This window comes from Carcharodon carcharias, chromosome 5 (assembly GCF_017639515.1).
Source record: "Carcharodon carcharias isolate sCarCar2 chromosome 5, sCarCar2.pri, whole genome shotgun sequence".
Lineage (NCBI taxonomy): Eukaryota > Metazoa > Chordata > Chondrichthyes > Lamniformes > Lamnidae > Carcharodon > Carcharodon carcharias.
Genome location: NC_054471.1, coordinates 180,043,454 through 180,058,226, shown reverse-complemented (window position 1 = coordinate 180,058,226; position 14,773 = coordinate 180,043,454). Strand labels below are relative to the sequence as shown.

Below are 14,773 nucleotides of genomic sequence, written 5' to 3'. Positions count from 1 at the left end.
TGCTACCGAAGTGGATAACCTCACATTTATCCACATTATACTGCATCTGCTATATACTTGCCCACTCACTCAGTTTGTCCAAATCACACTGAAGCATCTCTGCATCCTCCTCACAGCTCACCCTCCCACCCAGCTTTGTGTCATCTGCAAATTTGGAGATATTACATTTAGTTCCCTCATCTAAATCATTGTGAATAGCTGGGGTCGCAGCACCAATCCCTGCGGTACCCTGCTAGTCACTGCCTGTCATTCGGAAAGAGGCCCATTTAGTTCTGTCGAAGGGTCATGAGGACTCGAAACGTCAACTCTTTTCTTCTCCGCCGATGCTGCCAGACCTGCTGAGTTTTTCCAGGTAATTCTGTTTTTGTTTTGGATTTCCAGCATCCGCAGTTTTTTTGTTTTTAACCCATTTATTCCTACTCTGTTTCCTGTCTGCCTTTCCTTTCTATCCATCTCAATCCACTACCCCCAATCCCATGCACTTTAATTTTACACTCTAATCTCTTATGTTGTCGAAAGTCTTCTGAATGTCCAAATAAACCACATCCACTGGCTCCCCCTCATCAACTCTACTAGTTACGTCCTCAAAAAATTCCAGTAGATTTTGTCAAGCATGATTTCCCTTTCATAAATCCATGCTAACTCTATCTGATTCTGCCACTGTTTTCCAAGTACTCAGCTATTAAATCTTTTACAATGGACTCTAGAATTTTCCCCACTACTGATGTCAGACTGGTCTATAATTTCCTGTTTTCTCTCTACCTCCCTTTTTAAATAGTAGGGTTACATTAGCTACCCTCCAATCTATAGGGACAGTTCCAGAGTCTATAGAATCTCGGAAAATGACAACCAATGCATCCACTATTTCTAGAGCCACTTCCACAAGTACTCCGGGATGTAGATTATCAGGCCCTGGGGATTTATCGGCTTTCAATGCCATCAATTTCCCCAACACCATTTCCCTACCAATACTGATTTCTTTCAGTTCTTCCCTGTCACTAAACCCTGTGTTCCTCAACATTTCTGGTATGTTATTTGTATCCTCCTTTGTGAAGACAGAACCAAAGTATGTATTTAGTTGGTCAGCCATTTCTTTGTTCCCGTTTTAAATTCCCCTGTTTCTGACTGGACTGGGCCCACATTTGTCTTCACCAATCTTTTTCTCTTCACATACCTATAGAAACTTTTACAGTCGATTTTTATGTTCCCCGCAAGCTTACTCTCGTTCACTATTTTACCCTTCTTAATCAATCCCTTGGTCCTCCTTTGCTGAATTCTAAACTGCTCCCAATCCTCAGGCCTGTTGTTTTTTCTAGCCATTTTGTATGCCCCTTCCTTGGGTCTAAAACTATCTCTAATTTCCCTTGTAAGCCATGGTTTGGCCACCTTTCCTGTTTTACTTTTGCACCAGTCAGGAATAAACAATTGTTTCAGTTCACCCATGCGCTCTTTGAATGTCTGCCATTGCCTATCCACCATCATCCCTTTAAGCAACGTTTCCCAATCCATCATAGCCAACTCGCACCTCATATCATTGTAGTTTACTTTATTAAGATTCAGGACCTAGTCTCAGAATTAATTACGTCACTCTCCATCTTGATGAAAAATTCTATCATATTATGGTCGCTCATCCCCAAGGGGCCTCACACAACTAGATTGCCAATTATTCCTTTCTCATTACACAGTACCCAGTCTAGGATGGCTTGTTCTCTAGTTGGTTCCTCAACGTATTGGTCCAGAAATCCATCCTGTATACACTCCAGGAATTCCTCCTCTACGGTATTGTTACTAATTTGATTTGCCCAATCTATATGCAGATTAAAGTCACCCATAATTACAGATGATCCTTTATTGCATGTTCTCTAATTTCCTGTTTAATACCATTCCTAACATCACCACCACAGTTTGGGGGTCTGTGTACAATCCCCACTAACATTTTTTGCCCCTTAGTGTATCTCAGCTCTACCCATATAGATTCCACATCATTGGAGCTAATATTTTTTCTCACTATTGCATTAATTTCCTCTTTAACCAGCAATGCAGCTCCACCCCTTTTCCTTTTTGTCTGTCCTTCCTAAATACTGAATACCCTGGATGTTCAGTTCCCATCCCTGGTCACCCTGCAGCCTTGTCTCCGTAATCTCAACTATATCATACCTATTCACATCTATTTGCGTGGTTAATTCATCCACTTTATTGCGAATGCTCCTCGCGTTAAGGCACAAAGCCTTAAGGCTTATCTTTTTAACATTACTTTTCCCGTTCCTACTATTTTTCACTGAGGCCCCCTTTGATTCTTGCCCTTGATTTCTGTGCCTATCACTTTTCTTATTCCCCTTTCTGTCTTTTGTTCTTGTCCTTGATTCCCCCTCCTCTGACTCCTTGCATAGGTTCCCATCCCCCTGCCATTTTAGTTTAAACCGTCCCCAACCACTCTAGCAAAAGTTCCCCCTGGGACATCAGTTCCGGTCCTGCCCAGGTGTAACCCGTCCAGTTTGCACTAGTCCCACCTTCCCCAGAACCGGTCCCAAAGTCCCAGGAATCTGAAACCCTCCCCCTCACACCACCTCTGCAGCCACAAAATCATCCGATATATCCTGCCATTTCTGACTAGCACGTGGCATTGGTAGTAATCCTGAGATCACTACCTTTGAGGTCCTACTTTTCAACTTACTTCCTAACTCGCTATATTCTGCTTTTAGGCACTCATCCCTTTTTTCACCTGTGTCGTTTGTACCAATGTGTACCAGACTACTGGCTTTTCACCCTCCCCCTTCAGAATGTCCTGTAGCCGCTCTGAGACATCCTTGACCCTAGCACCAGGGAGGCAACATACCATCCTGAAGTCTCGTTTGTGGCCACAGAAGCGCCTATCTATTCCCCTTACAATTGAATGCCCTATAACTATTGCATTCCCACACTTTTTAATTCCTCCCCTATGCAGCAGAGCCAACCGTGGTGCAACAAATTTGGCTGTTGCTGCTTTCCCCTGAGAGGCCATTCCCCTCAACAGTATCCAGTTTGATGAGATATCCCTTGTTCCCCAGCAGCCATCCATCCAGTGGAGCACTGAAGGGCCTCGGCATCTGGGAGTGTCTGAAGATGTAGGTGTTGTGGGAGCTGCCTGGTACCTTGCACAGACTTGTAGAATCAGCATCCTATGGTCACACACTATCTGCACATTCATGGAGTGAAAGCCCTTCCTGCTGACGAAGGCACCGGGCTCACGTGCTGTACAGTCTATTGCACCCCGGACATGGGGGAACCCAGCAATGGCCATGAAGCCTCTGGCTCACTGTGTCTGACTGGCCTCATCCGTGTGGTAGTGAATGAAAGTCAATGCACACCTGAACAGAGCATCAGTCACCTGCTTGACACAAGTGTGGACAGCTGATTGGGAGACTCCACAAAGATCACCCACTGACCCCTGGAAAGAGCCAGAGGCATAGAAGTTGAGGGTCACTGTGACCTTCAACCACTGGCATGGGGTGTCCACCCATACAGTTGGAGCTGATCTCAGGGCCGATCATCTGACAGATGGAGGTCACTGTCTCCCTTGAGAGGCGGAGCCTCCATCGGCACTGCACCTCAGACATATTGAGGTAGCTGCATCGCTGCCTGTAAACCCTGGCAGCAGGATAGTGGCGTCTTCTGCGGCCCCTTCCACCTTGGACTTCCAGTTGGCCCTGAGCCTGTACTCCCAAAAGTGCCTGTGCCTGTACTCCAAAAAGTGGCTCCCCTGGAGACTGAGTAGGGACACCTGGCCTCCTCCCCCTTCTGGCCCTCTTTTCCTCAGAGGAGGTGCCTCCAGCGGAGAGTACAATCCCCATTCCCAGGGTAAGGGAAGACTGTCTGATATCTGGAAGGCCCCAAGTGTTATGACTCCTCCGGAGTCCTGAACTGAAGCCTGTTATTTCTGTCAAAGCAGCTCTGAAGTGAAACAAAGTTGCCCTGTTCACACAAGCAAGCAGCAGCAACTTATAATCTAAAGTACTAACAACTCACATTAGCGAGCCTGCTCACCCCTCTTATCCCGCCCGTGGATGAGGTTTTTGGAAACGTGACCTCCCCTTTGCGCCCGTGTGACGCTATAGAAATCGCACAGGCTGCGTAAAATCGAAGACAATTGGTGCCTCAAGGGCCTTAACTGGCCCTTTAATTCATGGCGGGCGCGCCTCTGTCCTCATATTGCGCCCACCTGCCGAAATATCGCGATGGTACGCGGTGACGTCAGGACCCACGCCCGATGTCATCACGCATCGTTTTACGTTTTCATGTGTCAGGCCTGCTCCTTCACCCCCACCCCCCAGCCCCGAACATAAAATTCTGGTCCTGGACTTCTAATGTTTTTTAAAGTGGACTAAGTGGATGTTGATGGATTCTGGCAGGACTGGGGTGGAGGGGTTGTGGGGGATGGCAGGCTGCATTATGGGAGCAGTAAGAAACAAGTATGTTTTCTTTTGTCTTAGCAATTCTTCAGCATAGGACTAATTAAGTGTAATGATCTGCTTATGTAGTGATTTTAAATAATATCTAGATTATTCCCTTTTTCTGAAAGTGATCAGAAAACTTGCATTCACTTTGTTCATGATATATTTTGTGCCTATAATATGTAGGCAGAGTGGAAAAAATTGTAGAGATATAGAAACACACAGAAATACTAGAAGAATGAAAGGTCATAAATGGTACCCATATGAAATGGACAGATTCATACTGGGAAGCCAAAGGGGGTAATTTTGACAGGTATGCTTTGGTGAATAGGCGCTACAGAAGCGGCACGCCTGAAATTTTCAAAATGTGCCCAGAGACAACATTCCCTGCCACAAAACTGAGGCAGAAAATTGCCCCGAAAGTGCTCTGAACCTCGTGTGACATTTTGGCATTTCGACAGTATTTTGCAAATTACAATTTTAATGTTCACTAGAAATGTAATTTGTTACTTGTGTGTTGTCAACTGGCTGAGGAAACAATGGGATGGATTATACTACACTGTGGGATAGCAGTGAATAAAGGAGGCAAAATTGAGTGGTGAAACCTGTGTTCTCCACCCCCTGCAGGCAGTAGAGAGGCTGCCGGCCACCTCTTCCCCATCAGCTGCATACCAAGGTTGGTAAGGGGTCTGCCCAAATCCCTCCTCACCATAGTTACCTCTGCCATCCACAGGGAGAGGGGGCAGTACATACTTTTGAACCTTTGTCCTTGAATGCTGCAGCAATAACTGCCTGGATTTCCCTGTTTTATAAAGGGTTTGGAGGTGGGCAGGAGGGGGGAGGGGAGGGGGTGGTGGCGATGGCACTCTTTTGATGTCCAGGATCTCACCCTACAAGTAAAGTGACCCTTAACCTAAGAAAATAAGTCAGGATCACATCAGTGGTCAGATATTGCACTCCACCGCTACCCCAATTGGGAGTATGTGAATCCAGCCTAATGTAGTCAAAAAAAATTGGAAGAAATACTTAAGTCTTCTGCTTGATCAGCTTTATGGTATTTGCTAGTGCATGACTGATGGATTGAGGTAAAAATGACCAATTGCTCAGTGTTGTTCTGCTTATTCATTCCTGATTGTTGTTTTTTGCTACCTATATGGTGAATATAGTTATTCCTAATTCATGCACGGATACTCAATTGGTAATTTAACTGTTACCGGTTATTTGAACCAATCTTAATTTTGTCCAACAGATGCATGACACTATGTGAAGTCTTGCAGGTGTAATACATTTGAGAGGTGTGACACTATGCTTATGCACATGATGCAAGATTTTTAATTGTAAGGCTGGATCTTCACGTTTTAAATCTGTGTAAATTAACAAGAAGAAATGACAAATATGGTTTTCATGGTAAAGTATGTCCATGCCACTGTTTATTTGTTTCACATAGTAGCACAATTTCATTTTAACAGTTCTGGGTTTTGTCTTCTGCACAATTTCATTTAGAAGATATATTAATGATTTATGTATCGATTCATGACATTTATAAAAGCCATAACAAACATATAGGTACTGCACCGAACACTTTTACCAACATTTTGTTTACATTGCATACATAAAAGGGTAAGGTTTGGTAAGCTTTATTCATTATCCTTTTGCCAGAATAGATAAATCATTGTCCCGTGGTTAAGTAAAAAATATAATTTTTAAAGGTTCAAATCCTTACAGTGATAATTTTCCAATTTCACATTACCACTCGGCAGTCTTACCTGCTGAGAGTCCCTATCGAAAATTTGTGCAGAACAATCCCATATTTCTGCTGTGTGCTCCCACTGGATTAAAGGTGACCTGTTATTTTTAAAGCTATAACTTTTGTGTATTTAGCTTAACATAGTCATGTTTTGCACTCAAAGCTCTAAATTACCAATCAATAAACAGTCTTTGAAAGGGAAGTATATTCTGAAGATGTCACCATAGTTCAAGATGCAAAAAGGTCTTTGCCTTAAACCTTTTATGAACTTGGTTTAGAATTGTATTGCGTAATCTGGGAACAAGCATTTTGTGTAGATCTTATCTTCATTGGGCTGAAATTCCAGCACGGTTGAACCTTTTATGCTACAATGCTGGATCAACACATGCGAACACAGCAGTAAACTGACTTCTGAATCTTCCACCAGTTTATTTAAATAATTATTTATAGCTGCTAAGGTAGCTTAACCTCCTGCCAGGAGCCAAATCAATGGAGCAATGGGACAATGCAACCAGCAGCTCCAAATTAAAGAGATGTGCACATTTAAAGAGAGTGCCTGCATAGTGGGACAAATATTTATGTTGGTGTTTGCCAAGCTTCAGAATGAAGTTCGGATATTTTTCAATCCTCGTCGTGACTAAGCGAAGGAGAATGATCAGGCAGAAATGAAATAAAGTTCAATGTTACAACTAAGATCCTGTGGGCATAGTGGTACAGCACTCGACCCTCTGTTTAACAGATGTCTAACTGGGGGTGTGGCTTCATAAGGTGAGTTGCCCAATTTCACACTGAAAGGCACTATTCCCAGAGGGCAGCCGTGTAATATTCTTGTCAGCAGGTGGTGGTAAGCTTGTCCAACACCGTGTACACAACAGATGAAGACATCACTTAACAGAGTTTGACAAGGAAGCACGACCCAGCAGTACCATGTATCCTGTGCATGGCCCAAAGGTTCCTTGCAGCCATGACTTGTGCATTTTCACATGAACTCCTCACTCATACCAAAGCCCTCGCTCTTGTACACCTATAATTTAGGACAACAATACCTATAGATGCAAAGTTGAAACCAAAACTTTGCAAGACTCTCATTTTTCGATGCCAGATGCCTTTACAGTTTAGAATGAACTAGGCTGCGTGATTCATGGTCACTTGTTGACACCCAAATTGGCATGCAGGTTCTGCACCAGTTGGTCATTGTGTGTGCGCTCCAACGGCTAATGCAACCAGACACTACCTTGAGAACATAATCCTAAAGGTGCAGAAATGCCTGTCTGGCCAAAGACCCAAGTCAAATGCACATCTATGCTAAGGCTGTGCTGGTGGACCATGTCAGTGATGGGTCTGGGCTATTTGTCTTACATGAAGGGAAATTAATTCTCTGAAAATGCTTGCTGTCCTCTAGTTTGTGAGGGCAAGGGGGATTTTAAAAGAACTGGTTGACCTACCAGCAATGACTGTGGAATATTGTAGAAAAACTCCCTTGAGTGGTCAGTGGTAAACAGAGAAAAAAAGTAAAAAAAGAAATCTAGATTAAAGTACAACATAAATTAACAGATATAACAAAGGAAAACTGAGAGAGGTTGCAAACAAAAACTTACCAGATGAACACACAGCTTTGAGAAAAATAGCAAGAATTTTCAGCAAGCTTATACAATGGCTGCCAACTCCAATGTGTCATTGTCAACGGTATAGCCCCATGACTGTGAATTCTCGGCTCAAGCCAGGGGAAGAGTTAAAACTGGGAAGCAGGCTTCCACTTACATTTTATCCAACTCTATATTGAGGCTCATGTCATACATCGGTTCAAATCTTCTGCTTCTCTAGAGCTGCTCGCAGAAACCCCAAGCAGTGCATACTGAGCACTTAGTAGCCCAAGTTCCCTGCCCCCATATTTATGCCAATGATGCATAGAAACAGAATTTCAGCCCCCAAGCGACACAACTACAACTTGCATTGATAAAGTGTCTTTAATGTAGTAAATTGTCCCAAAGTACTTAGGGTGGTGGTGGTGGTGGTGGTGGTGGTGGTGGTGGGAGCGAGGGTGGTGGTGGGTGGTGTTAAGATGGCTAAAGAGTGGAAAAAGAGATAGGAAGAGATAGGTTTTAAAGGAGTGTCTTGAAGGAGGAAAGAGGAGTACAAAACCAGAGTGGTTTAAGGAGGGTCTTCCAGAGTTTAGGGCCTCGGCAGCTGAGGGCATAGCCACCAATGATGGAACAATTAAAATCGAATGCACAAGAGGCCAGAATTGGAGGAGCGCAAATATCCCAGAGAGTTGTGGGGCTGGAGATTACAGAGAAAGGGAGGAGTGAGGCCATGGGGTGAAATGAAAGTAAGGATTAGAATTTTAAAATTGAGATGTTGCTTAACCCGTGGCCAATGTAAACCATCAAGCACAGGGTGGTGGTGGGTATGAGTGAGGACATGAATAGCTGAGCTGCTGCTTATGGAGAGTAGAATGTGGGAGGCCAGCCAAGTGTGCAATGGGATGACCAAGAGTAGAGGTAACAAAGTTGTGGATGAGGGCTTCAGCAGCAGCAGAACTGAGGTAGGAGCAGAGTTGGCGATGTTATGGAGACGGTAATTTTAGATATAAACAGTAATGCTAGAAACTTTGGGCAGGATTTTCCAGCCCCACCCACTGCCGGGACCACCTGGTCCCGCCGAAAGCTAATGGACTTTTAGCTGGGCCGCCGACTCTCCCAGGCTGGTCTCGCCACGACGAGGCTGGAAATCCAACTCTGCCCACTGCCAGGATCATCCAGGATCGTCCGGTCCCACCAATAGACTTTTGGCTGGGTGGTGGGTCCCGCTTTAATGGCACCAGAAAATCCCAGCCTTTGTGTTTTTCCCATTTGAATGCTTCATACGCTGTGGAGGATGTCACAATTGGCTATGGTAATTGTTTAAAAGCCTAGAACAGCAGTAACTGGGGTGGCTGAGATAATATTAAATGTTGGATCTTTCCCTTTTTTTGATATATGATTATAGGACACCTGTGTAGCGTATACTTCCCTTTTAAATCAGTTTAGCAATGCAAGGGAGAATGTTGGGAAACTGTATTGTCAAGAATGACTCCAATTGTTTCCAAGTGAGTCACAAATTATGGTACAGTAGTCCTAGGATTGACATTAGATCACAAGCAGAATGTCTTAACTAGCACATATCATTAAGTAGTAAACAAAACAAGGCCTTCAATTTGACTATTTTTCCCTTTTTAAAAAGCTTAGCATGTTTCATGTCTTAAAACTTACTAACATAGTTGGACATTTTTCTTTTCTTTGTAATGACATCAATCTAAATGCTTATCGGATTTCTGTGAATATAAATCTCAACTGCCAATAAGTGCGAGTGGAAAAGCTGTAAAAACAGTTTAAAAATTTGCTATCATATTTCCTTGTAGCTGGTGGCAATTTGTAAAGTGGAGTTGCTGCTTTAGGTATTGCAGGAAAAATCTAAGCTAAGGTCAGAAACACTTACCAATGGGTATTCTTAAACGTTTGCTATTCCTACAAAATCTTCGTCTGTTGAAAAATTTCTTGAGTGCTATGTTTGAATAATATGCTAATTATAAATGCTGAATCCATTTTCTGCTAAATATTGCTGCAGTTTTCTGAGGTATTTAGTCCTGTATTTTACGATTTTTCAGAGTTCAAAGAATTAAGGGAAAAACCTAACTGGACACAAATACCATTCATTTTTGTTAAGCAAGCCAGATCTGTGTAATGCAGACTGTTTTCTGGTCAGATAATCAGTTGCCAATATTTTCAAAAACTCATGTCTCAGATCTGCTACCATGGTTAGAGGAAAACGAAATGATTTATTATAAACATGGGATTTCAGTTTCATTCCCATTCAACACATTGCAAGCTCCAGTGGAACATGAACAATAATAGCTTATTTTAATGCAACACGATACTGATGCACAGGCCTCTGAGGAATGAATTTAAGATGGTAATGAAATTGCGCACACTTCACTTTTGGCAGTTTTTATATTAATTTAAACTTTTTTGCATATGACATTCTCATGCACACAAGTGTTTCAACACAAGAAGCAAGTCCATTTAAAGGTAGTCCAAGCACTTTGTTTTTGTGTGTGTGGATGTAGCTGCAAACTGAATGAAACATTTGAATTTTGTGCAGTCCATTATATGCATTACTGACGGCTCATTTCTGAATGTCACATTGCAGGAGTAACACAATCGAAGGATCGCTCTTTGCCGCTTCTTTGAATTCATCCAATGTAATCTGGTCATCATTGTTCTTATCCATCTTACTGAAAATCTTGTCGACTCTCTGTTCTGGCGTCAAACCATCTTCATTCATTTTCATCATTATGACAGTTCCCACCATTTTATAAATAGCCTTCAAGGAACATAAAAAAATTGATTTAATTTAAAGTGAAAATCAAAGAAAATTATATATTTTTCACTGTTTTGAACTCTCACAACATGGAAACACTGATTGAAGTACATGGAACATACCACCAAAAGGAGAAGTCAAAGCAAATAGCATAGATGCTATTAAAGGAGAAGTTGGACCACTATGAGGAAGAAAGAAACAAAAAATTATGCTGATAGGGTCTGATGAAGTAGGATGGGAGGAGGTTCATGTGGAGCCTAACCACCATCATTGACCTGCTGTGCTGAACAAACTGTTTCTGTGCTGTAAGTTTTATGTAATTGTATGCAATGAATCAGATTTCAACTCTTACCAGGCTTGAGGTATTAAATGAATTTAAGAATAGAATAACAGATGCTGGAGAGGGAGTTATTAAAGTTTTAACACCTGATTTCTGACAGCAAAAATTGACTTGTTTATGAATTTCATCAGGCTATTGAGATAGAATTGCATTATAGTTTTACACTATAATTCTATATAGAGCTTCCACAGCTCAGCATTAATTTATTGTGACATAGACTGGTGGAATCTAAGTTCACACCTGGTTTCCCTTCACACATACAATTCCCTTTCTGAAAGGGAAAGACGAAGTGGAAACCAGTCACTTTCCCACTGGGAGGGAGAGAAGATAGAGGATGAGTCACTCTCTCGCATCTCTCAGCGGGTGAACTTAGAATACCATTGACATAAATCTTATGCTTGCTTGTCTCCAACAGGCTGTGTATAATTTTGAGAGAAAAGCAAAGAGTGATATAATTTCCTAATGCTTTAATGACACTAATTGTTAAGGTTTTGTTTTCTATGAAGGGAATAATATGCTGGTATTCTTCTATCACCTGAACTTTTCTCATGATGTATAAAGGCTAATTTTATTAATACATCAAATGCTTGAGGCTTTACCCTAGCATCAATAGTTAGGCAGCACAGCAACTCCACTAACTTTATTCCCATTTTAGCCACTGCTTGAAAATCACCCCAGTGTCAGTTAAAATTTCACCCAATGTGGAGATATAATGCAAGATGTATGGGCAAGTAATGATCCAGCATAGGAACACAGGCATCGCTAGATGATAAAAAAAGACTACGATCTATTTAGTTCACAATCCTGGTAGTCACAGGATACAATAATAGTAGAGTTGTTGACTAATGATAGCAATCAATCTCTATCAATTAATTGTCTTTCATGTCCCTTCCCCTCTTGATCACTTTCATGCCTAGGCTTAGCTGTGGACCTTAGCGTCTGCCAAAAATTACCAGGGCTTGACCAGCAAGCTCAGCCATGGTGTCTGATTGGCACCTAGCTGCAGCTCATCAGAATTATGATGATGAGACCCCAATTTATGATGGTCCTTGGGTATCTCTGATCTGGTTCATGGTACTGTGCACTGCTGGAATCTCACCCGATTTTGGGCTTTGGCCAATTTCTATCCAAGGAGCCTGAAAGGTGATCTTATAGTGCTTTACAAGCTAATGGTAAAGATAAATTTGAACAATTACTTTAAATAACTTTGAGAGAGCAGCACCAGGTGCCACAGGCTCAAAATTAGTAAAAGGTAAATTTAGGTTTGCTATCAGGAAGTTTCTCTTCACCAAAGAATAATCAACATATGAAATGGAATTGAAAAGTGGACTTGAAAACTCAAATCATTTAAGAGCTAACTAAAAGCTGTTGCATAATAATTGGGGGAAATTTACAGCTATTTTATATGAATAAACTAATATGGTCCTGAATAGACTTCTTCATCTGTAATTATTTTGTGAAATTATAATGCATTTACAAGAAAAGGATATAATGCATCTCAAGACATGTCTCATTTTCCAACCAGTATTGAAAGCTTCCAACACATCTTTAAAGAGTCGATTCTTAAAGGTTGGGCAAGCCCAAACAGCCATATATTTATATGAGTATGCTGTGGTATTGGGGAGCAAAGTGTCGTAAAATACATAAAATCCCCTGGACTAATTTGCATAGGAATCAGATGTGGAACAAGGCTCACAGTGGCCAGCAGACTGTCCTGTAAAAAGGACTAACAATGAAAGAAGGCACAATGAATGAGGTACATCAACATCACTGGCAGCTTCTTTGACCCATGCTCCTAGTTCTCCAAAGGGATAGTTTTCTGATTTGAGAATCTTGGAGTGTATGTAGTAAGGGAATCCTCATCTGCTATAAGTTCCATATGTACTTCAGGCAAACTGTACATTATTTTCTGATCATGACTAGAAAATTATCCACGGTGCCGAACTGAATTTCCAGGCAGTGCAGCCAGTGGGCAAAGCTCCCTGGCCAAAACTTTTCCTCAATAATAGTAGCTGAGTATTCATAAAGGGGTAGAAATACATTGTGATATCAATACTGGCATATTATTATCATGGGGTTGGAAGTTCGTTTTTTTCATACTTCCACTGTGGATTGCTGAAGCAATTGATATCGTAAACAGGGCTCGAGTGCTGTTTCCCTTTATGAAAAACATTTTTTCTGAACACTAAAATATTATACTCTATTGAAAAATCATAATTTTTCTGTTCCATGAGCAGGGTTTTTAACCTCGCCAGGAGCGGGAGGGCGGAAGCAGCCGGGAAGCTGCCCGTTGCCTGTAATCGGGGCCAGACCACGATCTCACGCTGGCGGGTCAATTAAGGCCCGCCCAGCGTGAAATGCGCACGGTTGCACCCAGCGCTGCCTGTGCAGGGTAGGGGGGGCTAAAGGAGGGCGAGCACACAAGATCGCACATGCGCATGGGTGTGTGCAGGAAAAGCTGCCTCAGGGGGCTGAGAATATTTGAAAAAATAAAGAATTTTAAGGTGTTAAAAACCATATCCCCTCACGTGACTCTGACACATGAGCAGGGACATGTTATTAATGAAAAATTTAAGTTTTTATTCGTATTTTTGATAGCTGTTGGAAACCTCATCCCGCCCGTGGATGAGGCTTCCTAAAAAAAATCCAAAGGCCGCTTATAGCCTTTTTGCCTGCCCGCCAACCGCAAGGTTGGACGGGCAGTGAAAAATTTTATTTCAATTACATTTTTAATGGTCTTAATAGGCCTCTTAATTGTCGGCGGGCGCGCTGTCGACTCCCTTGCACGCCCGCCGACCGAAATATCACGCGAGTGTGCGATGACATCATCGCGCATCATTTTACGCGCGAGCAGGTTGGGCGCCCGCCTGCCCATTCATCAAAAATTCCTGCCCTATGTGTTTAACATAGGTACATTTGTATTCACATTGCAGAAGAAGATGTCATCTCTCATTGCTTTGCATTTTGCCTAACAAAGGGCTGTGATTGTACAGGTTAGTGGATATCAAAGAGCAGAGCTTGGAGGCATATTTCCTTACCTCTATGATCTCCAACATTTCGACTCTTGTAATTTTACCATCACCATCTAAATCGTACATATTGAAGGCCCAATTTAGCTTCTGTTCAAAGCTGCCTCTTGAAGTAATAGAGAGAGCACAAATGAACTCTCTGAAGTCGATCGTTCCATCACCGTTTTTATCAAAGGTTCTGAAGGCATGTTGAGCGAACTTGGATGCATCTCCATAAGGGAAAAACTGCAGAGAAAAAGAATGCATGGATTAAATAAAGAATTCAAACCAGGTTTCTTTTTAATTTGCTATGCTCCATGTGTCGTGGATAAGGTAGCTATTTCACTAGAAGGCTTGGCGATAATGGTCTTAAGAAATTTCAGATCATCGAGTTCCTTCTATATACTTACAAAACAGTAAATGAATGAGAAGGTGCTATGCCAGGGTCAGTTGTCCCTCACCTCAAAAGATCTTCAAATGAATTTTGGTGATTCTTGGCAAGAAGTAGATTCTATTTGCATTATTTGCAACTCCACAAATATTAAACTTTAGAAATGTAAGTTAAAATTAATTACTCTGATCATTATCATCCAGGAAGTCCGCACACACAGCCACTGGCCTGAACTCTCTGCACTGTTTTCATTGTTACTTCTAACAAGAAAGTTAAAAGCTCTGTACAAGAATCTATGTAAGGGAATTAGGATACAAGTGCAAGGGTGGATAGTTTTCTAAGTATTAACAGGTGTGGTAAAATTATCCATCCCTATAACTGTACCGTACAAATGCAATTGGTCTCCATGATCTCTCTGAAAGAGAGCCACCATGTTCAGATTGTCAGTAACTTTACTGCTCTAGAATCATTAAATGATATAACATAGAAGAAGGCCAT

At 42.0% G+C, this 14,773-nt stretch overlaps 1 protein-coding gene and 1 long non-coding RNA gene across 4 annotated transcripts in view; one reads left to right on the top strand and one right to left on the bottom strand.

Annotated features, from left to right (window-relative positions):
* Window positions 1-10,445, top strand: part of LOC121278093 — a 70,555-nt gene extending 60,110 nt beyond the window's left edge. Inside the window, exon 5 of the long non-coding RNA XR_005943049.1 lies at window positions 10,366-10,445. This is a non-coding gene — a long non-coding RNA (uncharacterized LOC121278093). The remainder of the gene's footprint in view (window positions 1-10,365) is intronic.
* The window catches only part of LOC121278092 (visinin-like protein 1), a 138,004-nt gene continuing 133,205 nt past the window's right edge, over window positions 9,975-14,773 (bottom strand). For all 3 annotated transcript variants that reach the window (XM_041188155.1, XM_041188153.1, XM_041188156.1), the window contains exons 3-4: window positions 13,915-14,130; window positions 9,975-10,539 (exon numbers count right to left, since the gene is read on the bottom strand). In XM_041188155.1, coding sequence (XP_041044089.1) covers window positions 10,342-10,539; window positions 13,915-14,130 — 414 coding nt within the window. In that variant the 3' untranslated portion in view covers window positions 9,975-10,341. The remainder of the gene's footprint in view (window positions 10,540-13,914; window positions 14,131-14,773) is intronic.